Source organism: Manacus vitellinus, unplaced genomic scaffold, assembly GCF_001715985.3.
Source record: "Manacus vitellinus isolate BGI_N305 unplaced genomic scaffold, ASM171598v3 scaffold_5_pilon, whole genome shotgun sequence".
Classification (NCBI taxonomy): domain Eukaryota; kingdom Metazoa; phylum Chordata; class Aves; order Passeriformes; family Pipridae; genus Manacus; species Manacus vitellinus.
In genome coordinates, this window is record NW_021940682.1 from 40,655,489 (window position 1) to 40,683,011 (window position 27,523).

At 38.2% G+C, this 27,523-nt stretch overlaps 1 protein-coding gene across 1 annotated transcript in view; it reads left to right on the forward strand.

The window, feature by feature from the left end:
• Positions 1–1,415: 1,415 nt before the first annotated feature.
• The window catches only part of ZNF277 (zinc finger protein 277), a 32,159-nt gene continuing 6,051 nt past the window's right edge, over positions 1,416–27,523 (forward strand). Inside the window, exons 1-7 of the mRNA XM_029963522.1 lie at positions 1,416–1,494; positions 1,572–1,770; positions 4,891–4,979; positions 7,351–7,433; positions 18,569–18,660; positions 20,561–20,671; positions 22,556–22,688. Coding sequence (XP_029819382.1) covers positions 1,416–1,494; positions 1,572–1,770; positions 4,891–4,979; positions 7,351–7,433; positions 18,569–18,660; positions 20,561–20,671; positions 22,556–22,688 — 786 coding nt within the window. The remainder of the gene's footprint in view (positions 1,495–1,571; positions 1,771–4,890; positions 4,980–7,350; positions 7,434–18,568; positions 18,661–20,560; positions 20,672–22,555; positions 22,689–27,523) is intronic.

A 27,523-nucleotide genomic window follows, 5' to 3' on the forward strand; every position in this document is an offset into this window, starting at 1 on the left:
CAGTCCTCTAATTTGTTGAGGTCTCTCTGCAGGGCCTCCCTGCCTTTGAGGGAGTCAACAGCTCCTCCTGGTTTTGTGGCATCTGCAAACTTGCTCAGTATCCCTTCCAGTCCTGCATCCAAGTCATTTATGAAGATGTTGAAGAGCACAGGGCCCAAGATGGAGCCCTGTGGAACCCCACTAGTGACAGGTCACCAGTCTGATATTCCCCCATTCACTATTACCCTCTGTGCTCGACCCATGAGCCAATTGCTCACCCATCACATGATGTGTTTATCCAGCTGTGTGCTGGACATTTTGTCCAGAATGATCCTGTGAGAAACAGTATCGAAAGCTTTACTGAAATCCAAAAAGATTACATCAGCTGGCTTTCCTTGATCAGCTAGGTGGGTTGTGTTGTCATAAAATGAAATCAGGTTTGATAAGCTGAGTTTTCCTCTCATGAAGCTGTTTTGGCTGTGACCAATGACTGCATGGTCTTTCAGGTGTTTTTCAGTACTTCCCAGGATAATCTTCTCTATAACTTTACATGCACTGAAGCGAGACTGACAGGCCTGTGGTTTCCATGGTCCTTCTTGCCCTTCTTGAAAATCAGGACAACGTTCACCAGCTTCCAGTCAGCTGAGACCTCTTGGGATTCCCAGGACTGCTCAAAAATCATTGAGAGATGTTTTGTGATGACATCAGCCAGCTCTTTGAGGATTCTGGGATGAATCCCTTCAGGCCCCATAGATTTGTAGGGATTCAGCTAGAACAGCAGATCCCGCACAATTTCAATGTCAACTGGGAGTTGATCATTCTCGCAGTCATGTGCAATGCCTGAACTACAACAACAGCAAACTTGGAGAACATACAGCGGTGACTCATCTCTGTGTGCTGTCAATTGAGTACTATGTACTATGTCTGACTGGTACAGTATAGTACAAACATGGGCCATTGAACTTTCCACATGGGGCGTGGCTGACCCCTTCTCAACATCTGTACAGTTAGAAAGTGTTTCAATGGCCTAAGCTTCTGTGTGGTAGTAATCTTTATCAAGAATAGTCTTTTCTTTTGTCATAGACCAGGAAGTGAGATGCAAATGGGGGGAAAAAAAGGCAAGACAAACACATACAGACATTCAAGAGTCAGTCAGAAAATTATAGAAGCATTGTGCAGTAAATAAAACTATAATTAGGAAAATTAACATGCAAAACAGTTTGTGCTATATAGTCTAAAGCCTTCCTGATACTCTGAGCAGTGTTGCAAAGGGAGTAGCTTGAGTCATATCAACAGGTAAACTAGGTAGGGAGAGGAAGAAACTTCCTTTGATAGTAAGCAGAGTACTTGTGACTTGGTGTCAGCTGGGAGTTTCAGTTGGGGCAGGTACTTGAGAACTGTCCTGTGCTAGCCTCCCACTGTCCTTCTTGGAAACAATGCAGTCAACCTGCCAAGCGGCTTCCAAGCTTCTCTTTGGTGGAGTGATCCATGCAACAGAATTGAGACTCAAAAAAAGTACTGCCTGAAAGTACTTTAAGTGATGTAGCTTTATTCACTTAGTCAAAACTAATTATTCCTTTCATTTATTTTAGATACTGAGTGTATTTTGGAGCCTCTGTCTCTGCCAGAAAGTCCAGGTGGTGCTGATGCTGTAGAAAGTTCTCCCTGCGTGCCTTGCATTTTCTGCAAAGAGTGCTATCTTTTAGCAGAACAAAACCAGCTCCTGAAGCACATGATTATTGAACACAAGCTCGTCATAGCAGACGTGAAACTGGTTGCAGATTTTAGAAGGTAAGTGTTATATCATTTAAAATGAGTGTGTATGTGTGCAGATGTTATGGAAAGCTTTGGAAAAGTAGAGATCATCTTTTTTAAAAGACATTGTGAGAAGATATCTGTTACCTTTTTTTATAAGCTCTTTGCTGCTAGGCTGTAAGGTTGTTTTCCCGTTACCTTCCCAGTGCCCAGCCCTTAGATGTTTCTGGAACTAGAAGACTCAATTTTAGAATGCATGGCAATTCCTTTGTTAGACATTCTTTGATGTATCCTACAGACTTCTCAGGTCCTATCACTAATCAACAAGTTGTGTGCAAACTAGAAAGCTGTCTTTTTAGTAAAGCTCAATCCAGACAATCAGTTCTCCTAATTTGGAGTTTTATTTGTACAGGACAAGACTATATCTACCACTGTTTAATGTCTTAAAGCTGTGTGTTGTACACAGAAGCTGCTCAGTACAGGATCTTTCACATTCTGGGGTGAAATTAATTTGTGCTATTTTAAGGTTGCCAGTCTTTCGCCATTGAAATCACATTTAATCCTTAACTTTACAGTACTGTGATCTACATACAACTGTGACTCCTTCTACAGCTGTGTCATTGATCATCTCAGCAGGGTCACATTTGGCTTTCTCTCTCTTAACTTCCTCCAGTAGCTGGCATGGCCCCAGCTGGCTTGTAACTTCAGAGACCAGACACTTGCTTGACATTTTGCTTTCACCCACAGTAAGGAAGGCTAGACAGTACCTGCCAGTTCTGTTGCAGTGTTTAAATGCTAGCTGGATAATTTCTCAACTAAAATGAGTTTTCTAGTAGGTTGTCTGTCATTAGTTACTCAGTCAAAGCCAGTAACTTGTGTCTATCAAGACGCAGAAAAAAGAAACAATACAATGTAATTTAGGAAGAGAAATGTAAACCTTATAAATCTGTAATCACATGTTTGAGCTTAACATTGCTTAAAATTGAAAACTGATAGTTGTTTTTGTTCGCTTTTGTGCTGAAAGCAGACAGAAGAAGAATGTACTGTTCTTTGGAGATAATAGTAATATCTTCAGGTAAATAAAGGAATCAGAGCAGCTCAGTCATGCACAGCCAGTCTAAGTGTGCTTGAGGGAATTATTTTGCATTAATAGAAATGTATTTTAAAGTCATCTTTTCAAGAAAATGCCCATTTAGATACTTTTTCTGCTAACACAATTGGAAGGTAGCCAGATTTTATAGTAAGGGGCCCCAGGATGTGTTGTTACTCTGAACTGTGCTTTCTCTAATTTGCTGTATCAGTAAAATAGTCTAATACTATGCACAAAAAAGTGAGTATATTCTGAAGTGTTGAACTGAGGTGTGGAAAATACAGGGAATCAACTCGTAAAACAAAATATTATTTTTATACCTAGCAATGAGTTACAGCCAGTCTTAGGAACACATTTCTTGACACAACTGCAAGAATTGGATGATCCAGAAAAGATGAGTACTAATGGAAAACTTCTTTCTTTTTTTTTTTTTTTTGACTTGAAGAATAAAGAGAAGTTGGCACAAGGGCAAGGGGAAGAGATAAGGGGAATAAGCTTCTGCTGCATGACTAAACATGATCACTCATTCTGTCTCCCTGGAAGTATGACAAGGCATTGGTTTTATTTGGTCATTGATTATTTGGATTAAGTCTTATGATGTGAAATCCCTTAACAGTAATTTTCTTGGCACAGGCAGTTATGGTTAGGTGAGTTTGTACCAGTGTTCATTTCTCTCAGTGCAGGGGACAGACATTTAGTAAATGAGCTCTTGAAATCTCTTCATTTGCACATTTAAGTCCTAAAAGCTTGAGGATGACTTATTCTGGAAGACTTACTGTTCTGTGTAGCAGCAAGACTGTTTCAATGTGCATTATAAACAGTGGAGTGGGCAGGGGAACAACAAAACACTCACCTCTCAGTTACTGACATTTAATGATGCTGCTGAATGAGCTTCAGCCACGCATTCTGGCTTCAGTGTGCTTAGCTGTCTGCTGTACCAGAGGTTAGTCCTCTCAGTGGCACAATTAGCAGAAACAAGTATGTGCTGATTCCTTGGCTGCTGCGGTTGAAGTTCTCATATATTAAAATAGATGATAAATAGAGGTAATGTGAGCCATCATGGAATGTGATAGTTGTGGCAAGTGAACTTATAGATTGTACAAGTATTAGAAGCTGCAACTATTTAGAAATGCCCTCATAATAATAATATCTGATTTTTGAATTATTCTTTTTGTAATTTGATGGCACATAATAAGAAGCTATCATAGAATAATTAGCCTTTACCTTACCAGCTCTCCCATGATTTATATCATACATGAGTCATAAGTATAAATATAAGCAAGTACTGAAGCATTTTCAGATTATTTTTAATAGTAAAATTCCAAATAATTAGCACAAGGATTGCTTCGTTCCCTTCATCTCATGTGAGTGAAGCAATGATTTCTTCTTGGTTATACAGTAGCTTCCTAGTTCAGTGGAAATCTAATCTCAGTTGGGGTCTGTTGGTGCAGCTGTCATACAAACAATGGTAGTACAGAATGTTTTTAAACAACTGTAGTTGATGGGTTAAACCTTCAAGATGTGTTTAGGGCTTTTCTTATTCTGTCTGCCATCCCACCCCCAGGTGTTCAGGGACTTCATTTTTCTGTCTTTCTAGTTGTCTGCCAAGCTACAGCTTTCAGTGTAACTCCACAGGAGACCTGCCAAAACCTCACTTTTGTCAAGTTGGTGTTTTTACTGAGTTTCAGATTCCTGACTGTATCTTGCATAACGCAGAGCACAATATTTTGGGAATTTGACAGTCCTCTGTAGTATATCTTTTCAGTAAAGATGCATCTGAGTTGCACTTGTGTCTAAAGATGTGACTAGGTCACAGTGTTTATGCAAAGCTTGGTGCAAATCTGCTTATTGAGTTCTTCACTCTGACAGCGTGGTTTAAGGGAAACCGAATTAATTTCATAAAATTGAAAACTAATATAAAGGAAGCAAAAACAGAGACAAGGTTAAAAAAATAATCACAAAACCCTTAGGAATTTAGAGAATGGAAAAAACAAGAGCTCATCAACTGTTTATTGAACATTTTGGTGTTTCCTTTTTCACTGATCATCTCCCTCTTATTTTTAAAGCTACATCTTGTACTGGAAGAGAAGGTTTGCAGAACAGCCTGTCACAGACTTTTGTAGTGTGATAAGAACAAATTCAAAAGCACCATTAGGTAAGTGTGCTGCTTGCTTGCTTTCTGATGGCCAGATCATGCGATAATTTCTGGCATATACTGCTGCTTTGATGAGCCAAGTGTGTCTGACACTAGGTCAGAAAACCACAGAAGTAATGTTTAACTCTTAACCACGTATCTAAACTTACCTTTACCAAGGATTATAGCATGTGCTTCAGCACTATGCTAAGTGAGGATGAGCTCAATACATGCCTAAGAGCACTGTGCCTTGGGGCCCACTGCATGTCAAGGCATAGAAGTAGTGCCACTTACATCATGAATGGGGAAGTGTCAGTACCCACTGCATAAATAATTGGTGACAGTCCTTCCAGAAATTATGAGAAACATTCCCAGTGCCTTTTCTGACTTTGCCCTGTCCACCATCCCCACTGATGCTGCTAACTCTTCCTGGACATCGGGGCCACAGTCACCCTTCCCTTCCCCTGCCATGGTGCTTACTGCCCTGAGGGTATTAGGAGACAATATCTTCATGGAAGGGGTACAAAAACTGCAATTCTCTGGGCTCCAATACAAGACCAAAGACCATACTTCATCATTCTGCTCTGTTGGCATGGTGGAACATTCCATCAGGAAGACAGTGTTGACTGTATGAAGGAAGTGTTTCTCTCAGAAGTAGTTGATGCATTACTTTGTCTTCCCTTTTCTAACAGATTAATATAGTTTACCTAAAAGCAAACAAGAATATTAGGGCTTTTCTGCTTCTTTCATTCTCCATGGTGACCTCAAAAGAGAGGAAGCAAGGCATGCAACTGGTGTCCAAGATGCGTGGGAGGTGAAAACTGAGTACAAAATGGCTGAAAGTAATTTTTTTTTTTAATTAGTCAAAATAATTTTAAGAGAAGTAGTCCTACAAAACATGAAAATCACTCAAAAAATCATAATTCTGTTTCTCTTAAGTATGTATGTTTTTGCTTCTGAAATTTTAATAATTACCACTCAGTTTGAAAATTGCAAATCAAGCACCTGAACACCAGAACTATAAAATATCCGTGACCCTTCCAGAGAACAATGAGAATACTTCGTTATTTGTTTGTTAACAGATTTGTTAATTTTAGTGGACACCTCCTTCAAATTTGATAGCTTAGAAATCAGGGTGTTTGTCTTACTTCAAACAGGCTTTCTGTATGAAAAGATGGGAAAGGATAAAATTCTGTCAAGCTTAAAATTATAAAAGACTAAATAATGGAGGCTTCAGTTCACCAACCACTTAACTCTTTGTCCTGGTTCTGGCCCAGATCAGTGGGAAGGGGCGTGTCCAAGACATTATGTTATTCAATACCACCTTATGTCATTGCCAGGGACTGGGAAAAAGGGACTCGCTCTCTCACTTCTAAGAAGAAGGGTGTTCCTTTTCGGTCGGGGGAAAGTGTGGTGTAGTGGGAAGAGCTGTTTGGTACTGTGTCGGGGGCTTTCCATCTAGAATTGTTTCTTTGTCTTATACCTTTTGCTACTAATATTGTTGTTACTGTTGGTTTTCTTATCTAGTTGCTGTTTCCAGTAGGTTGTTCTTATCTCAACCCATGATCTTTGCCTTTTGTGCCTCCAGCTGGAAGGGGAAAGAAGAGAGTGGTGGCATGGTTTTCTTTTAGTGTGACTAGGACACCCTTTGATTAATAAATGAGTAACTTTCAAATGCAAATTGGTTTTGTACTTTTTTGTGTTTTCTTACATGCTGAGTCACTTTAATGTAGTTCATTTGAATCAGACTTGTTGTCTTATTAAATTGGATATGACCATAAATAGTAAAAAGATTAGTAAACATAAAATATGTATAAAATATATGAGTAGAAATGTAAATTAGGCAAGTCTCAATGCATGTTACTAAACAGTTGTAGTGCATATCTGTAGGTGTAGAAAGATCCGATGGTAAAAAGTAATGTAATAGGTCAGAGCAAGGGGAGGATAAACCAAATAATGATAGCTACTGAAAACTGGCAATTACTTAGGGAAATAACTGAAAATCTCACATGCAAGATAAAATTAAAGGTCATTTCAAGAGGTGTTTCTTTCATGCTGACTTTAATCTGTAATCAATATAAATGATAATTGTTTTATATCTCCAGAAGAACCAACATAAAAATTAATAAAGCTGTTAGTGGAGAAAAGCTATACAAGACTTTTATCTTTATACTGCAATATAAATATGTATATAGAAATATTTAAGCATGTTTCATTAAATTATGAAATCAAAATAACTGACTTTTCTAGATTAAAAATCATAGTCTTACATGCTTAACACATTCCAGAGGTTTAGCAAACCCCTCCAGAGGTTTAGCAAATTATGTGTCAGAAATATTCAAAGCAGCTGCAACTTCCCATTCCTTACTTAGACTTTCTAATCTCTTAACAGAAGAACAGGACAATTATTTTCTTTTATGTGATGTTTTACCAGAAGACAGGCTACTTAGAGAGCAACTTCAGCAAAAAAGACTGGTAAGAAATTACTGTTGTTTCATTTTTTAAGGTAAACGGTCCAATAGAGTAATATATGGTAACTTAGTAGGCATTTTAAAGTGAAATCATTTTTTACTAGACTACAAAATTCTGATTTTTTTTTAAGCTCATTTCCCCAGCTGTTGCGCAAATATACAGAAACCCCCGTTTATAGATTTTTCCTTGGAATAAATTTACAGGTTGTGTATCAGTATTTCACACAACTGGAAAATAAGCCCAGAGCACTGAAAAAGTCTGAGTGTGCTGAACATTTTTTTTCTTGCAAGGATCTGCAATCGACACTATCTGTCGTATAATAGTATACATCTGGGGAAATTAGCAAAATAAAACTCAGTGTGCAATACTGTGAAAAAGGAAAGTGATACATATTTACAAAATCTTCAAGCAAGTTTTTCATGTGCATTCACATTCTCTTTCCCAGAGTTCATTAATTCACACTCTCATACTCACAAGCACCATAGTGGATGAGTGGAGGAAGCCTGGCAGTATTGTTTCTGTAAGATGCAAAGGACAAGAAATGCCAGCTGTTGAGCCCACATGAACCGCTCTGGTTCTTCTTGCCCAGTGATGGAAACCCAGTACTTTGGACAGACCTTGCTTAACTTTTAGGTGTAGTCAGTTCTGAATAGATGGTCCTTCAAGTTAAGCTCTTGCCAACCAGCTTCCAGGAGTCTTAGTCCAGGTTGTTGACCAGTGGGGTTTTTGTTTGTTTGTTTGTTTGAAATACACATCTGGAGTCTGATTTTGCTGTTGGGCTAATTTAAAAATCAATGTTATGTGATACATAGCAGCCTTGTTGACAGTCTCCCTGTGTTAGGATGCAGGGTCTTCTGCTGGCAAGTCATGTGTACTGTGAGGTGTTAGAGTGCAGGCCTTATAGTCTTTACATAAATAAATTCCTCAGTTTACTACTGGCAGCTATGTCCTGAGAACTGGTAACACAGGCCTTTTAACCCTTCATTATGCTGTTTCTTCTGGTATATTACAATTTTTTATATACACAGCATGCAACTAAAGACACCTTAAATGATAAGCATTGAGAATGAAGGAGAAGCTTACAAAACCCGAATTCTAGTCCTCAGGAAAGTTGAGATTGGCAGGCAAAAATCCAGTCAGTTCAACTATTCTGAGAGTGTTACTTCAGTTTGCTGGCTAAAGTAATATTCTTCAGCTCACTACACATGACTAGTGAATCCCCAGAACTGGAGGAATATGTATAAGTCTTACACAGCTTTCCATAGGATCCCAGCTCCTGCAAAGAAGAAATGTGGTAGTTCTGCCACCAGGGATTTCCCATGGAGTTGGAGTTGCCTTAACTCAAATTTGCATTCTTGTGTAGGTTTTTTGTATTGGCGTGGAAAACAGCTGAGGCAGTCATGCCTACCATGCTTCTCTTCCAGTTTATCCTGAGAGGTGCCATCCAGGATCAGTAAAAAAGGTTTATCAGTATCTTATCCATGACAGCAGCTACGTGTCTGTAGTATTTGCCCTCTTCTGATCTAGTGGTGATTCTTTCCCAAAATATTCACCTAGGCTCCTGCAATTGACAGCTCAAGAATTTCCTAATTCAGCAACATGAACGAACTCTGAACTCACACGAACTTCCAGGATTCCCAGCTACCTGCAGTAGTGAGTTGCATGGCTTAACTACACAGTGGGAGAGAACCGTCTGTTCAGTCCTTTTGAACCTGTCATGTCACACCTGGCTGGTTTTTGTATGAGAAGAGGTAGTGAACAGTTTGTCCTTAGTCTCATCCAAACCATTCCTGATTTGTCTCCTGATCTACTTACCTCACATAATGTCTTTAATTAATCCTGTGCTGGAGTGCACACTTATGGCAAAGAAGGACAACAACAACCTGGGCTCTAATACGATGAGTGTAGCCATCCAGTCAAGGGAGATGATCCTTCCCTTCTACTCAGCACTACTGAGACCACAACTGGAGTGCTGGGTCCAGTGCAGGGCTCCCCAGCACAGGAAAGATATGGACTTAGTTGAGCAACTCCAGTGTAGGGTCGCAAAGACTCTTAAGGGACTGCCACATCCTTCATACAAGGAGAGTCTGAGAGAACTTGAACTGTTAAGTCTGCAAGACAAAGCTCAGGGGGGAACTTAGTGATGTATATAAATACTTGATGGGAACAAAGAAGAGAGAGTCAGATTCTTCTCAGTAATGCCCACCAACAGGACAAGAGGCAATGAGCATGAATTAAAAATCAGGAAATTCCCTCTGAAAACAAAAAAAAACCACTTTTTTACTGTCAGGGTGGTCAAATACTAGAACAAAATGCCCTGAGAGGTTGTAGACTCTTCATCTGTGGAGAGAGTCAAAACACATTCCTGGGTTAAAAGCTGAAGTTGACCTTGTTTGGACATGGGGCTTGCACTTGTTGCTCTCATGAGGTCCTTTGCAATCTCAGTGATTTGGTGATTTGAGGTTGAGGATGCTGTCTATTTGGTGGTTCTTCATTATGCCTCATTGTTACACTTCTCTGTATCTTTTCCAGTTTCCCACAGGAAACTTTGGGTTTATGAGAGACATCTTGAATATTGTATGTGGGCATGCAGTGTCATAATGATGTTCATTTCCCAAGCATATATCGTGTTGTTTGTGGCTTTGAGGAAGGAAAAAGGGTTGTGATTGAGCATGCAGCTGATGTTTTCATAAAACTGTCTATTATAATAATAGCTCCTGGCTGCTACAAATTGGACTGTACTTTTTTTTTTAAAAAAAAGGCATTTGTTTCTGATTTTGTGGTGTTTTGTGCTCTGCAGTTCTAATGCACCACTTTGATTTATGAAGGCCTGTTTCGACTAGGCCTTCTCTCCACTGCCATTGTCATGGGTGTGTGGAGTCTGTTGGCTGGTGAGCAATCTCATCTCCTCTGCAAATAAACTTTGACTCTCCTCAAGCTCAGGAAAGAGTGGAGGATTTAGCCCAAAGCAAGTGCTGGTTTTGTTTACAGAGTAATTAAGTTAGAAAAGAAAGAGATATGCATTCTTATTATGGTGTGAAATAGTTTGCAGTTATCACTGTTTTCAATATCGGAATTCTGTTTTTACAGAAGGATTTTGTGAAATCAAGCTGCAGCTGTAGTTGGGGCTAATGGAGTCATTACTTTAGTTACAGCAATAAAGTCTATTTTTTCATTTCCTTTTGCTGCAATCTGAGCGTTGACTTGCAAGTTAAATAGTTATTTTGCTTTGCAAAGCCTTTTACCTCCAGACAAGTCCAGCAATTAAGAGTGAGCTGGCAAATGGGCTTGTGTGTTTCATAGAATAAAGACCAGAACTACTTTTGGTGATTTTTCTGCAGCCTTTGAATCCTTACTGCTGTCTCCAACAGTAAGCCCAAACAAGGACAAATGTTGTCTTTAAAATGTGCTGGCTGAAGCATTTCATTTTGCAGTTTTGAAACTCCACTTTAGGAATATTTCAGGCTGTATTGCAGCAGGGGAGCTAGCCAAGGTGGATGTCATGCAGAGACATTATGGTGACTGTGATGTATTGAGAGAGTCCAAGGAATGAGCCTGAACTAGGTTAGAGAGCGCAGCTTGCTGAAATAGCTGACAAGGCTATGTAGTACAAAACAGACACAGTCTTTTCGAAAAAAACACAGTCTTGACAAAGAATTCATAGTTGTGAAGCAGTACCAGGCAAGGAAGTCCTGGCAGCAAAACTTGAGATACTTGGAGGGGCAGTGTCAGTATAAGCCACTTGGGCTTTTTGTTAAGATTTGTCTTAAAAAGGTAAAACCCCCAAACCCATTTTTTTGAAAATAACACTTCCTACAACAGCACTGACCATGTCTTTCTGTCACATTTACCTGTCATCTGACTGGTAGTTTTAGGTGAAGAGGCTACTCCTCCTCCCAGTAAATAAAGACCCTGAAGAGGAGTCTTCACCAAGACTGCAAGCTATACAATCTTCTTGGGAAGGCCTGTTCATATGGTCCCAAGTTTGTCACCATCTTAAGCTGAGACAAGGTTGAGTTTGAGGCTGTGCACTGGATGGGATGGAGATGTTAGCCTGATTTAGTTTAGTGCAACATCAGAAGTGCTTACATCAGAAGTAGCTAGTAATGTCAGAGTGTTAATACCTCCTTCTGACATTCTATAGGTCCTTCTTTGCCTCTGTTTGGTATCTAATTGCTTTTCTCTAACACTGTGGAATCTGGCCCATCCTTTATGGATTTATGAAGACTTGTCACGCTGAAGGTCAGAAATAGTTTTATCTAATTCCATAATGACTGTTGGGTAAATTCTGTCAGATCTGAATATGTATAACATCTAGCTTTTAATTCCTTCTTACCCTTTGCTGATCTTGGTTCTCTGTTTCTTTTGTTTTAAATGCATTTTATGAACAGTTGTGATGTAATTAACCTTCCTACAAAGACTGAAGCCCTGAATATTGCAAACATTCTTCTTTGTCTGTGTTTGGTTTCTTCCTACATTGGACCTTTGCTTTTCTTTACTGTTCATTTCTAATGTATTTGGGGGTGGGGAGAGGTATTTTTTTGCTATTTTATTTTACTGTGTTAGCCTCTCCATCTTCTTTTCATTGTCTTAGTTCAAACAAACTTCGCCTTTCTGCTTCAGCTTGGCAGCCTGTGGTACGTGTCTACTGTAATTTCAGCCCTCTTTTTCTTTTCATACATCTTCACACAGTTAGTTTTCAATCATATCATGAAACACTTTCTCCCTTTTTTTAAATGACTCATCTTCCTGAACAAGCTGTAAGAATGTCTTCTACATCAGTGTCACAGTACCCTTCAGAGTGCAGTCATCTGACCTGTCATTGATTACAACCTTTTCAGGTGCAGTTTCTAGCCTGTATCACTTCAGTAGCTGAGTCAGCTCAAGAAGAGGAGCAGTAGGGACGAGAAGAAGAGCAAGTGGGACATACCACTAAGGGGGGAACAATCCCTTATAGCCATCCCAGTTAGTAATTCCCACATTCATTTTGAACCCACACTCTGTGGAATAGGTTAGAATCAAGGATAAGGTACAGAAAAAAAAAGAAGAAAAAAAAAAAAACACATTTTCCATATTCCTAAGAGGCAACTTGCCATACAAAACAAGAGTTGGGAAAATGGACTTCAAATGTTTCACAGTAAATTTATAACACTTGTATTACAATTCTGAGATTTTTGCTAATTTATTATAATGCCAGTTAAGTTATAGTTTGGTCTTTTTACTTATTCAGTCTGTCTAGGATCTGTGGTTCATCTTGGTTTCCTTCTTACATCCTCTAACTGCTCCCAGCCCTTTTCTTCACAACTTCCTTTTTTTCCAGTCAGCCACAACTCCTATTTCTCTATAGGTTTTTTGTTGCTGTCCTTTGAAACCTAGTTTAAAGTATCCCCTCTTAGCTGACAAGCTGATGTCTTAAGATGCTCTTTCTTATCTTTGTCAGGGGGCTCATTTAGGTAGCCTTTTCTTTGCCAGCCATATGATGTTATTCTTAAATACTCTCTGTGTTGGCATTGTTTCCATAGCAATATATTCCTCTCCAGAACATGCTGATCTATGCCTGTGCTTTGAACCCAACCAGAAAGAATGGGGAAGATGCTACTCATTCCTTTTCCTACTTCATTCTTGTTGACAAAGTTTTATGGTTACATCTTGCCTAAAGAATTAGTAAAAATCCAGGAATGCCCTTTTGGGTGATCAGCATGTACTCAGTTTCATCACCAGCTAGGCAATATCACTTGGATGGCAGCAGGTTACTGCCCCACTGCTTTCCGCTCTTCTTTGTCCTAGAAGTGGGCCTCTAATGCCATCATCCTTCATTGCTTAATGACTAATCTTGGGCATGCTGGTGATCTGTCTGTGTAGCCATCAGGTCTTCATTTATAATATTCCTAAACTATGTATGGCTTTTCATATTCGCCAGAGGAGAGGAAAATGTGCACAAAGTAGTCAGGAGACACATGTACATTGCATGGTGTGACATCTGGCTTCAAAAGTGCTGAGTGTCCTCCAGACTGGATGTCTTATTCTGATGAATTCTTAGTATTTCCCTGCACCTTACAGCTAAGCTTCTTTCATGAAGGACTTCTCCAGCAGGCATTTTGATAATATTAAAGAAAAGGCATTCTTCTTGAAATAACATATGAGAGGACATGATAATGATTACAGAATTAAAGTTGGGGTTTTTTCTGTACACAAGAGGCAGGAGAATACTGTTTGAAGTGAGAGAGCTGAATATAGTGATCAGTAAGAAGAGAAACTGAATAAGACATTAGGAGAAAGTTATTGATATACAGATAAGATTGCAGGTCTTTACAAGGACATGAAGTTTCTGATACCATGACTGTTCATGACTATTTTTCCTATTTAGCAGCTACAAGCACTATCTAAAGTTTATTAGTCAATCTTTGAGAAAACTGTAGACACAAAACCAAATTGTCTTACTCCAAAAGTACTTCATCTTAATAAATATATATATAATTGTGTATATATTTGTTGAATAATTTGGTTGGCAAGGTTTTAGAGACAGTAGTGCATCTCAGGTGTCACCAATCCTAATCTTTGTCTGAGTGTACTGTGCTGGTTTGTTTTATTGCCAGTGTATAAACAGCTTATTCTTGTGATCTGTCAGCATGATTTTTTGTTCTGTTTTGTTCTTAAACCAGAATCTATTTCACTTGCTTTCTTTGCGTACAACATTAGCTAGTTTCTGTGAGCATTTAGCAGGGAAATGTATCTCTTATTTAAATTGGAAGAAACTGTAGATACACACTGTGTGTTTGAGAGATCACCTAGGAGAGCTTGATAGAAATACATGGTCATATTGTGAAGTCTCTGTCTTATATTATTTAGATCCAAATTCTCACCAATATTGCTATCTCTGGTAGTAGGTTATTTCCCAGACAGACACTCCAATTTTAGTAGTATTAATGAGTCTGCTATCATAACAGAAGTAATGTGACCTGTGATTGTGCACTCTTCACAACAGTGTGACTGAGTGCTCAGATGTTTGAGTCCTTCACACTGTAACAGTTGTGAAGTTTCCTTGTCAAAAGAACATCTTCAGGCAAAATACCTCCTCAGAGGGTATAGCACCATTTATAAAAAGTTTTCAATGGACCTTCTCACAAGTGATCATTTGTATAACAGGCTGTCTTTGTAGTTGTTTGACTAGAGAGGGGAGAGAGCAAAGGACCAGAGCTAACAAGATGGATGCCAAAAAGAACCCCAAACTACAAAATGTTCTTGCCACAAGCCAGCAGTGCTGAAACACAGTACTTAAAATTGAGACTACTTGTATGCTTATGCCTTTGGAATAGAAATTTTGCACTTTGCCTTGTTAGGGCATATGGCACAAATTTAGTGCTTATGGCAGAAATCTTTAAAAAAGAAGAAGACACATACTGCTGTTAGCTCTGTTTTACAGACTAACCTCCAGAATCCATTCTCCACTGCACAAGCAGGTTCCTGTACTGAGGAATAAGCTCAGATCTTACTGTAGTCAGAAATTCGCTGTGCAATCTTGTCCCAAATTGCATAGTGCAATCTGCTGCTTTTTTAGAACTAGAGAACTACTTTCTGCCTTAATTTCTTTTCTCTCATAAGTGCTATGATTATAAAAGAGACAGATTTTGGGAAAAGAAATACCTTTTTTTGTCAGACAACTGATGTAGCTGGAAAAAAACAGGCAAAATTTTGACAACAAATTCTTCTGTTTGGAATCAAAAGCAGCAAAACTTGTGCTGATTACTAGCTGTGAATGGTTGTTCTATGTCAATGATTCAAGCCATGCATTTAAATAGCTACATAAATTATTTAAGAGGGCCTTGTTAGTAAAGAAGCTTATGGCACACAAAAGAACCAGTGATCTAACAGAAATAAAGATAATTTAGCACCTGGGATATAGCGTCTGTTGGAAAGAAGGGTAATAGCAATTACAATATCAGAAGAGTCTTATGTGCCATAAAACCAGCTGTCCTAAGTCCATAGCTTTTGGCATTCAGTGGAATTGTTAGTCTTACCTTTTGAAGGCATTTTGTATGTCTTGAATATCTCTTGAGCTATAGACCAGAGATGAAGTAATCGTTTAGGGAAAAGTTCTTACTAGCTGCAAGTGTGCCTTTTTCATCTTCTACGGATTATCAGTGTGAATTCTTACTGATGCATAGTACTTAAGTGTTTCTGGATAAAAAGCAGATAATTTCTTCCAAAATATTGCTTCCCAGGAGAGGAACAGGCACTTTTAAAATTCCCCCCTCCTAGGAGAAAGTCAGCTCCTCCTCACAACCTCAAACTAAGCATTATGAATGTGTGGGACATTTTTCTGAAATCCAAGTTACAAATTGTGAAGCAAATTATCAAATTGCTTTTAAAATAGCAGTTTAGTGTGCTGGTATATTTAAAGATGATTATCCTGCTTAATTCTTTTATTCGTTATGGAAAATCATATATGTGCTTTTTCCTCAAATGACTTCATCTTCTCATTCTCTGACACTTTGATATGACTCAGAATCCTAAAAAAGTTTTGGGAAATTTTCATGGCTGAAATGTTTTGGGTATTTTGTCTTAGTATCAGCAATGCATTACTGCTGACCTCCCCAAAAATTTGAAGGAGTTGGAAGCTGGTGCAAGAATTTAAGTAAATTACTAGTTTCCTGCCTCATAACTTCAGTTTTTGCTTGACTTTCATTATGGGCTGAATGTCTCTGCTCAGAAAAAATCTCAGAAGTTTTATGTAAGTTATTGTAATTGCTGCTCCCAGCAATGAAGTAGAGGGTTGGAAATGTCTGTAGGGAAGAAGAGCAGCCCTGTTGCTTTTGCTGTATTTGACTCAAACCAGTGCTTTTAATTCCTCACCTGTGCAAGTATCAGAATTCCTTTCTGGCTTGGAAAGTTTCCGCTAGCAATAAAAAATGCCAATATTAGGTAAAAGTAATGTCTACTCTGGAAAATACTGCAGGGTTAGTCAAAGCTTCCCAGCTGCCAAGCATGCTGGTGGAGAGGGAAATGGGAAGGATGAGGGAGTGGAGCAGTAGCTTTGTCTGTGTGGAGAACACAGTACACTTCTCCTTCCTCCTCAAACATACCTGAGAGCAGCTGCTCATGAGGGCTTCGGTAATCTGGAGTTAGGCAGCCAAATATTGCAGAACACTTTTTTTCCCTCCTAGTAAATTAAAATCAGGAAGCTACACTGTAATGTCATTAATGAAAGGTTGGGAGTGTTTAAACCCTTGCTATCTTTATATTTGAATTGTACACATCTGCTTAGATTGTTTCCAATGTGTTCTACAAAGCATAGAAACACGAAGATGCTTTCAAATCCAAGGTTAGCCCAACAGGGTCAAACATGCTGTTGAGTGGTGAGAGTGGCAGCTACATGTACCAGAGAAAGCACTGACGTGCTGTGGGATGTTTGCTGCCCGCATGGAGCAAACAGATAGTCTTGCTTAATTGCATCTCTGCTGAAGGGCTCTGACAAGGTGTGTTACGCTCTGTTTATCACCTTCCAGAGTCAGCCCTGAAAAATAGGAATACATATTTCTTTTATTTGATGTTTAGCATAACATAGCAGGACATGAGTGGATATGGCCTAAAATGTGAGTAGGTGCTGGTGGGCATGATTCCAACATAAAATGTACACCATGTAGTACAAAAACCAAGCCCCAGCATCTGTATTTTCAGGGTAACAGACTCTTAGCTGATGTGCAACAGCTACAACTGCCAAGTAGTGTGGTTGAATACGGGCCCTGGAAGGGTCTGTGGCATGGTGCCCCATTTGCCCTGGCAGCCACAGGCCCCAGGCCAGGTGTATGTCGGGTGCCACACACTCCTGTGCTCTTGACAGGCATCCTTATCGCCCCACTGCCCCTCGCTGGGTGCAGCATGCTGCTCTTGTGGAAGAGAAACAGCACATTTATTTGCTTAATGTCAGCCTCCTGCCATCCCTCAGTGGGCAATGGGATGTGGCATGGTACATCCCACACCAACCCATCCACACTGCAGGACACATTTGGGCCCTTATTGACAATAGCTAAAGCCTTCCTCTTATTTCTTTTAGGGCTGAGGGGGTGTGTCTTTCCTTTCTTGTTTCTTTTCCTTCTTTTTTGACATCTATGGAGCTTATCCAACAGGTGTAGTTGAATATAACTTAGATGTAGACTACAGACAAATTTGGGTCTTAATCCACATAAAAGAGTTACTGAAGAGGCAGGTGAGAAACACAAAGTTCCACTGCAGGCTCTAAGGAGATAAAGAGTTTGAGAAAATCCCTTAAGAAATTCAGTCAGGATCCTGAATGTCAGAAAGCAGGCAGAAGCACCTCTAAGTTGCACAGAAATTAAATCCTTTCCCGGTTCTCTGTACTTAAAACACAGCTACGGATTAGTATGCTTCTAGGCTGAAAATACGCTAAGTTTTAATCCAAATTCTCCCATATCCCAGCTGATTATGACCTTTCTATCTGAAGTGCATAATAATTCCAGGTATAAAAACATTGTTCCTGTTACAGCACCAGAGAAAAATCATCTGCTGCTTGGTTTTATTGTTGTTAGGAAAAGTGCATCAAGTGTTGTAAAGTGTCCAGCCTAGCCTGTTGCACTGCTTTAAACAGAACCAGGGTGAAGGCAATCACCTTCTCCTTTTCCTGGGGTTTGATATGTGCCATGACTTCTTACAGAAACTGCCAGGGCTGTTGTCATGGTCCCATATTATGAAAAAGCCCTCTAGGTTGCCAGCAATTAGCCACATAGAACTGAGTCTGTCATTCCACTGGGTGTTAGGTGACTATCCATAAACTTGCTCACTGATACCAGAGGTAAATATGAATCATAAACTGTTATATTTTATACAGAATTATTTAAAACTGCTGCATTACTGTGGATTGTATTGCTTTCCAGGCACCACGCATATAATGTTAGGACAATTTTACTAGAACTTGACTGGAGCACAAACTGCTTTTGAAAAAACTTTTTGTGAGAACCTACACTCAAAAAATACTAACATCTGGTTTGTGTCAGCCGCACATTTGAATTTTATATGTTCATTTTTACCAGTAAAGGTAAAGATGTATAATAAGCTTATGTGATGCAATGATTTTATGATTATGGTTTTATCTGAATAACTGTATCTGTTTCTTTTCATAGAGAGAAATTCTAGAACAGCAACAACAAGAGAGATGTGACACAAGTTTTCATAGTATGTGTATGTTCTGCGATCAAGAATTCACAGGAAACAGGTTTGTTTATTGCCCTATTTACTTTTGGTGTATTTTTTTCATATCTACTCAGCACCTTTCTTTATGGTTTTAGTGTCATCAAACCAGTTACTGCGTAATGGTAGGACTCGGAAGATAGAATTAATTTTAAGGTATAGTTTGAGTATTTTTTTCAACTGCAGTGCCACTTTAAATAGACCCTGTCATTCCAAAACAACTTTTTGTACTACACAGTAAGCTGGAGTTGGGAACCAGCTGTTTTAAAGAGAGACAGGTTTTTTGGCAGTTGTTTTAGTGGCAAGGGGACCTGCTTAAGCCAGTATAACTGTTAAAAAATATTTCTATGCAGTTGTACATTTTCCTATTTAAACCTCGCCAAAGAGGAGAGAAAAATTAGAGTGAGAATGGAGCACTTTGCAGGATCAGTCAAGGAGGAGCAAGGATTGCATTGAGATGCTTGCTCTAAGGAAACTTTGTGTGGTGGGTTTACCTTGTCTGGACTCCAGGTACTCACCCAGCCACTCTATCACTCCCCAGCCAGACAAGGGAGAGAAAATAAGATGGAGAAAAACTCATAGACCAAGATAAGGCAGCTTATTAAAGCAGAAGCAAAAGTTTGCTCACACACAAGCAAAGAGAAAAAAAAATTAGGTTTACTCTCTACTTCCCATCAGCAAGCAATGTTCAGCCACTTCCCGGGTAGCAGTGCTTCAACACATGTAGCACCTGCTCCAGAAGGAAATATAATGAATGCCCCACTCCTTCCTCCTCCTTTCCTTAGCTTCTGTATCTGAGCTGATGTCATATGCTATGGAATATCTCTTTGGTTAATTTCGGTCAGCTGTCCTAGTTGTGTCCCCTCCCAGGATCTTGCCCACCTCCAGTCCCTTGTTGCAGGGGGAAGGTTGAGGGACAGTGCTGATGCTGTGCCATCACTGCCCAGCAGTAGCCAGAACACTGGTGTGTTATCAACACCTTTCTAGCTACCAATGCAAAGCAGAGCACTGTGAGGGCTGCTATGGGGAAATGAACTCCATCGCAGCCAGACCCAATATACTTTGTTTGTACACAGTAAATCAGTTTCAGCTGGAGAAACTGAGTCTGCATGGTTAGGTCTGGTACTCTGGAAGGGTAGGAGAACCTGGGGTCATATGCCTGCAGGTTGTCCCAGTGTTGTGTGAATGTCCTCTTCTCTTCGCTGTTTGGTGAAGTTCACATCATTCATCCCACAGGAACTTCATCCTCTGATTACTCTTGGGTCTGACACATAGAATGCATGGATTTAAAAAAGTGCTGGACTGTGGTAAAAGTAAATATCAACACTCACATGTTTCTTTAGTCTCCAAAAGCAGAAGCTGAGGCATATAGAGAGGTTGAGCACCTAAGGAGTTAACCAGTATATCTTTATAAGAAAAATAGCTTATTTGAACATCCATTATGTTTGTTTGTGTGTACTTTTGAGTGCTGTTGTGTGTACTTTTGAGTGCTGTATGAAGCAATATCACATCCAAGAATTTCTGCTCTTCTAACCAGCATAGAGAAAACTGACAAATGGCTTTTTAAAATGTTTCTCAAGAGGGTTGTTTGAAATGTGATTTGCTTGTACAAGTTAATAAATGAGCTTTCCTAACAGTGAGAGTCAAAATAAACTGTACTATAATTTTCATTTAAAGTAGTATACTTCGTGTATGCAGACTGAGCGGCTGAAATGTTACTGAATGCAGTGGAGCTGAAAATGATAACTTCCTGTTTCAATAAAGTTGCATTCTTTTTTCCTAGGAGTGGCAGCAAGACTATTATTGTTTATTTAATGTTGGCTTTTATGCATTTTTAGAGCAATTGGTGTATTTGAAATCACTAATTGAATAAGTCTCATATTTATCCAAAAATATGTAATGTTCTATTTGAATGTCGTTTCTAGATCTGTCCTTCTCAATCATATGGCAAGAGAGCATGCTTTTAACATTGGACTGCCAGATAATATTGTGAATTGCTATGAGTTTTTGGCTGTATTACAGGGGAAGCTTGACAAGTAAGTAGTGTTTTGTTTGTTTATTTTTTCAATAAACATGGGTCATATTTATTTTAACCTTGGAAATAGGTTAGGTTAAAATGAATTCAACGTTCATGGTTAGTTAAGAAGAAACAAAGACAGCATGTAAGTTTATTGTGAGTCCTCTTAGTCTTTCTTTTGACTTATTGAAAATTAATTCATAACAATTCATACTATGTGTTTGCTGGAAAAAGTCATGTGCGGTTCTTCAGTTGTTATGCATTGCACAATTTCCATCAATAACAGCACATGCCTTTTTATCATAACTGTTAATGTTCCTTCTCATCATAACAATCTTTTTACTAAATGTCTCTTTAATCACTGAATACAGAGTTCTTGTGCCAATGTTCATTTGCCTCTATGTATCATGAATGTGGGATATGTGGTTTCTCCCTTCTGTACTGCTTACAGAGTACATCCCAGAGGGATAGATACTTGTCAACTTTTTCTAGGAATGAAGATGTATTAACAATGCCTTTTCTTTTATCATTGGTCTTACCTAATGCACTGAATTACCACACTCACTGATAATTTGCATCTTTCCTATTTATCAGTAGGACCTGAGGCTTTCAGTTAAATAGAGTTTCCTCAAAGCTAATCCTCCCTACAGTTATTACATACATGCTGAAATTGTGTCAGAGTAGTGAAAGGCCACTCCTCCTACCTGTAAGAATAGACTTAGTAGCTGTGCTAGTAGAATAGTACCTGAAAATAAATCATTAAGAGGAGAAAAATCTTGTTTCAGGCAAATATGATGACATTATGTATGCTGAGGAAAAGCATTACACGCTCTTCCTGGGAATGCCTTTCTCAAGTAGAGCAAACGCTTTGCTGTTAGCAGGTAAAGCAAAGCAGATATTAAAATTCACAGATGTATTCTGCCATTGGACCTATGATTCACCAACAAGGCAATACTGATTTGAAGCCTGAAAGCACAAGGACAAATCAAAACTTCTTAAATGTCTTGGAAGGCAAAAAGATACTGAGAATCCTGAATTGCCGCTCCACACAGAAGAGCTGAAGGGAATCTGGAACCAGAACAGTTCTATTATGCTGACTGTAAGAGACAATGTAAGGCAGTGCATATACTTCTGTTTTGTTTGAATTGATCTGGAAGACATACTGTGGTAAAATTCTCATTTGTTAATGAATGTTTTCGCCTTGTCAAGTAATGTGTATATGCACACATATATATAATACTTCATGTCTATGTACATATGTATGTACATATATGCATATACTTATGTGTATGTATGTATACCCATATATATGAAGTTTATATATATATTTATGTATGTATGCATGTGTATATGAATTTACTTACTGAATTTTATTTCTCAGGATTTCAAAACCCCTTGATCACCCTGGCAAACTTTCATTTAACCTCTCTTTTGAGATAGAATCATAAAAACTTTCTCTTTAGCTAAGTTAAATTGTTTCAAAAGAGAAGTAGTGTGTTCAGGAGATTGTGTTTTTTTCACTCTGAATTACAAAGAAACAGTTACAGATGGGTTGGATGCCAGTGTAAGTGTATGCTGAGTTAAAGAGTTCACATGTTGACCAATCAATGGCCTTCCCAGGCCAATTTTGGGTATTCAGACTTTTCTCCCACTTTGCATAGAGGGCCAACAGGTAACATTTTATTATCTATAATTTCATTTTATGTCGTTGTTATTTCTGTGTTTGATTCTACTGTGATCTAAGCTTACCTTGTTTTGGTGTTTTTTTCAAATAACTTTTTTATTTAGCTTACTTTCACATGCTTAGGATTAATCTTACTATACGTAACTCCAGCTTATTAAAGGTTATTATGTTGTACTGTTTTCCTTTTAATATGCTGACCTGTTTACCTTTTTATTTTAGTTTGCAGTGTTTATATTGTGAAAAAGTCTTCAGAGACAAAAACACACTTAAAGATCACATGAGAAAGAAGCAGCATCGCAGAATCAATGCCAAAAACAAAGAATATGACAAATTTTATATCATTAATTACTTGGTAAGTAGTTCTAGGAATAATTAGTAAATTGACTAAAAAGATACAGACAATATCTAGTTAAAAGTGAGTAATTCCAAACTAGCAATTAGTATAAAGGTCAAAAATCAAGTGAAGTACTCTTAAGAAATATGCTCATTTATGGTATGATATTCTGGATAATTTCAAAGTAAGCATTAGTAAACGTTTGTTGTTGAGAATTGATTTTGAGAAATGCAAGAATGTAGCTTGAAGAGACACTAATCATCATGTCATTAGTGCTCAATCTCTGCCTTAATAACTAGAAGGGAAAATGAGATCGAGCAATGAAGTAGATGGAGGTGTAGCTTGAATGCTATTTGCTTTGAGCTTGTTTTCTACAAACCTTAAGCTGGAAGTGCTCTTCAGAGTATAAAATAATGCAAAGAGGAAGAAAATGAAAGATACATAGATGAAAGAAAAACTGTTAGTTTTTAGCCTCCAGGTAGGTGTATGTTGCTAAATAGTTTTGTATCTCAGACCTCTGAGAGTGTGTACATGTGTGTGTAGCAGATTTTCACTTGCTGCCTTCAACTTGTGAATATAGGAACTGCTTCAAAAGCTGCTATGTTCTGTCCCAGAAATAACTGTAGTTCACCTGAAGTAGTCTTTGTGCCTTCTACATGTGCTAACATCCAGGTTATAAATAGGCGTTACTCAGATTTTAATCTCTCCCATTTTAGATTAGGAAATTAGGATTGAGATGACTGCCCAGAAGCACAGAGAACCATGAAGTACTATGTGAAAAATTTGAGAGACATACAGGGAGGTCATAACATTAGTACAGACACAGTGGCTGTGTCATGTTAATAAGCAGATATGCCAAAGTAAATAAAACAGCAAGGCTAATATTCATATACCTAACCTCTTTTCCCACTCTCTCCAGTTGCTCCAAAACTGGTGGCCTTGTCCATCCTGTTTGCTGACAATGATCTCAAGGGCCTGTATGCTTCCTGAACCACATCTAAGCATGGTCTGGGTCATGCTGCTAACATGGCCACAGAACATGTAAACAGTTTAACAGTCAGGGCCTTGATCCTCTTTGCCTGGTATTCTGGCCAGGACTTTGCGGGGTGTCTTAGTCACTCAGAGACGCATATTTGGGCAAGGAGGTCTTCATGCGCAAGATTTGTACCAGTGTGCTTCCAGAGCATCTTCTGGGAGATGCTTCGGATAATCACAATTCTACGTCTGGCTCTATATGCTTTGCTACAGCAGTGTTTTCTTTCCACACATTTTCAGTTGTCGTTCACTACAATCTACTCAGTGGACTGTTTCCACTCAGTCTTTGTAATCCTTTGAACTGTACCCACTTCAGAAGTGCTGACATCTTTTAAAGAAAGGATTTTATTTAAAAATAAGGATTGAAAACAGTCTAAAAGCTTGGTCTTAAACACTTACAAGGTAGTTCACTATAAAATGTGTATTTGCACACAGCAGATTTTTAGGAATGTTCTTATGTAGTGGAAAGTGTTTGCTTTCCAAATAGCTTTTGATAACCCCCTTCTTTAATTGAAGAAGATTAAAAGGAAAAACCTCAGTTTGTTCATAAGAGTTCAGTAGATTGGCCTTTACATAGTAAGGAGAAAACATTCCATACTGCACATATATGGTCTAGAGTAGATTATATTAAATGTGATAGGATGTTTTTTTGAAGCTGAATCTATATTCATTAAATTCTAGATGTTACACAGGGTCTGCTTTCTGTAATTACCTGATAGAGTGATTTTGCTTCCTCTCCCTTAGCACCTCACAGCTCACTAGAGGATATTTTTTTTAATGTGTGCTGTGAAGCTTTACTGACTTACCAATGAGTTTTAAAGATCTGTGTTTCCCATTGCTCCTAATGTCCAGGGGAATTATACGATTTCACAGACACAGACATGGTTTACATAACTTATCTGCAATGATAGATATAGTGTTTCAAAATTTGCTACTGAATTCACCTTAACCTAAAGATGTAGGCATACAATTTAGCTATTTTTTTGTATGTTTTTCACAGAAGTTTTAATTTTGATCTTTCTATATTCCAGTTTGATCAAGGTTTTTTTTCATCAGAAAGAGACTGTAAAACTAGGTAGGTCTCCAGTGATAAAAATCAATATTGTCACAGTCTTATACACTTTACCTTTAGGCTGTGCACCATAGAGCTTTTCCATCAGCAATTGATCTTAAGTTATTTAAATTGATAGTTCTTTATTGCAACCATCTTACAGACATTATTGTCCTTTTTTTATAATTTTCCATGACATATTGTCTTCACCAAGCACTGCATAAAATAGTCTTATTAAGCTGGAACTGGCAGTTTCCTTTATTTTGTGGCTTTTGTACCAAGAAGTTTTAAGGACTTTTTGTTCAGATGGCCGGAGAATGTCTGCTGAATTGCCTCATGATCTTTTGGCCAGTTCTTACTTGTCTTTTAAACTGGTGGCAGAGCTCCCATTGATTTCATTTAGAGCAGTAGTCTTGCCTGCCTTCTACCTTTCCGTCCATTCTGCTTTTGACTTCATTTGTTTTTGTAGTGCAGATGTGAGAAACTGTTTTCATAACATAAGTTACCTTTTCTGTCTATTTGTTGGCAATTTTCTCCCCTAAATTTCTGATTTCACATAGCAGTGAGTAACATAAGTGCATATTCCTTTGTAAATATTTTGATATTCTGTAACTTCCTATGACTTCTATCATGATCTATTTCCATATCATTTATTTGTTTACCTCCATATCATTGACATATTCTGTTGCTTGCAGGTTAGCAGTAGGATAAATTACATGTAGTAAAGCAGCATCTGTTTGGAGTTTCTGAGGTCCACAGGCCTGGAACTCTATTTGCATGTAGTTCAGCAACTGGTCTTTAGGGAAAACTGCTTGAGATACCAGCTGCTGTTTCTGGATTCTCCCATCTCAGCACTTCTTTTCAAGCTGAGGTGTGTTGTTGCCTCAGTGAGGCACACAGACTTTCTCCCTGTAGAACCTTTAAAACTGCACACAAGTTGAGAAGGTAAATTGTCAGTGAGGCATTTCATCTCTGTGCATTTAGACTTCATTTTGAAACAGAAAATAATCAATGCATGCATACATTTGCATGTTCTCCTTACTTTCCTATAGGACCATCTTCTCTGTGAGATACACAGTAAAAAATTGTTTTTTCTTGGATATATTGCAAGACCTTCAGTTTTTTAATTATGCATTTTCTACTGTTTGAACTATTAACAATAGTCAAGTCTCATTTTTTCTCTGGTTTTGTTAAGAATTTCTTGGGAATCTCAAGAGATGATTACTGGGAACTCCTGCATCTTGGATGAAAGAGCAAAGAAAGTTGAATGAGCAAAGAAAGTTGAATGCTTAACAAAAGCATCCTTGATCCCATCAAGCAACTGAAAAGGGGTTTTTAAAAAAAACTATGAAAAATTAAAAAAACCAAAAACAACAAAAAAACCCAAAACCAAACAAACAAAAAAACCAACCAACCAACCAAAAAAAAAACCACTGAAAGAGTTTTAAGAATGTTTCAAAGAACTTTTTTCCACCCAATTGCTCAGCTTCAGTCTCTTTGCACAGTGTCCCTAGTTATCCATTCACCATGCAATTTTCCAGTGATACAAGACCTGGTTAGCTTTTTCCTTTTTCGTCTTTTTTTTCTCCTCCGAATATAAATAAAGGAGGGAAACAGATCTCTTACAAGATTCCTCTTTGCCTTCTTCACAGAAACACCATAAAGAAACAGCAGCAATAATAAAGTTTGTGCATGGTTTTTCCCTTTCACCTTTAATTAAAAGGTGAAACTTAATATTGGCCGTTGTTTTGAACATAGTCTTTTGTGCTCATATACTTCAAGCTGGTAAGGGGGAAAATTGTGAGCATTTGTCTTCATTTTGCAGTGGTTGTGAGCCACTATCCGCTCATTAAGGTGTTAACATTAGCAGACACAGGAAACTGGTGTGCAGCTGGGAGAACATGTGGTGAGAGGTGTTAATGGCTTCATGTTATCTCACAGTAATGGTGACATTAATGAGTCTCCTCTCTAACTCAGACAGTTTACACACCACCATGTAGCATCACTGAATTAATTACTGAATTTTCATTTTGTAATATTTGATGACATTAGGTTTAGAGCTGTCTAGAGACAATTGTTTATCATTTTCCTGATAGACACTAACAACCTTAAAAATTCTCATAAAATTGTTAGATGATTAAATCTTTTCCTTCTTTTTTCAAACAACCATAAAGGCAATAATAATACTTGTTACCTGGGATGTTATTAAATATATTTATTACAAAGAATAATTGAATAAAATTAATTAAAGTATTATATTTTTATTAGCTACCTTTTTTTTTTAATGGGGAAAAGATCCTCAACTATGATGATCTTTGTGAGTCCTTCACAGTCATCATAAATATGAGTTCAAAAATACTATTCTGATTACTGGTTAGTTTGCTTGGGTTTATTTTTAAAGACAAGAAAAATCCAAGAAAAGAAAAACACTAGCTGAAGATCATTGCTGGTATTTCAGTAGAGCGCTTCAGCTCTTTATTGCCTGTTATTTATATCTCAGTCATGCTGAGAGTCCTTGCTATTGTGCTGAATGCTGCACAAAGGTATTGTGATATACTTTGTGCTGAAGGTCTTGAAGATATAAATAAACAACACAAAAAGTAAAAGGAAGAACAGAACACCATGAATAGATGTGCTCACATTCACAAGGAGAGGGTGGAAGACAGACTGGAATCTAGCTGAGAGGTCTATGCCCTGGCTCACACTGTCTTTTTGGAGTACTCTGAAGCTAAGTTTACCATGTGTTTTTACTGACATAGCCTTGAAC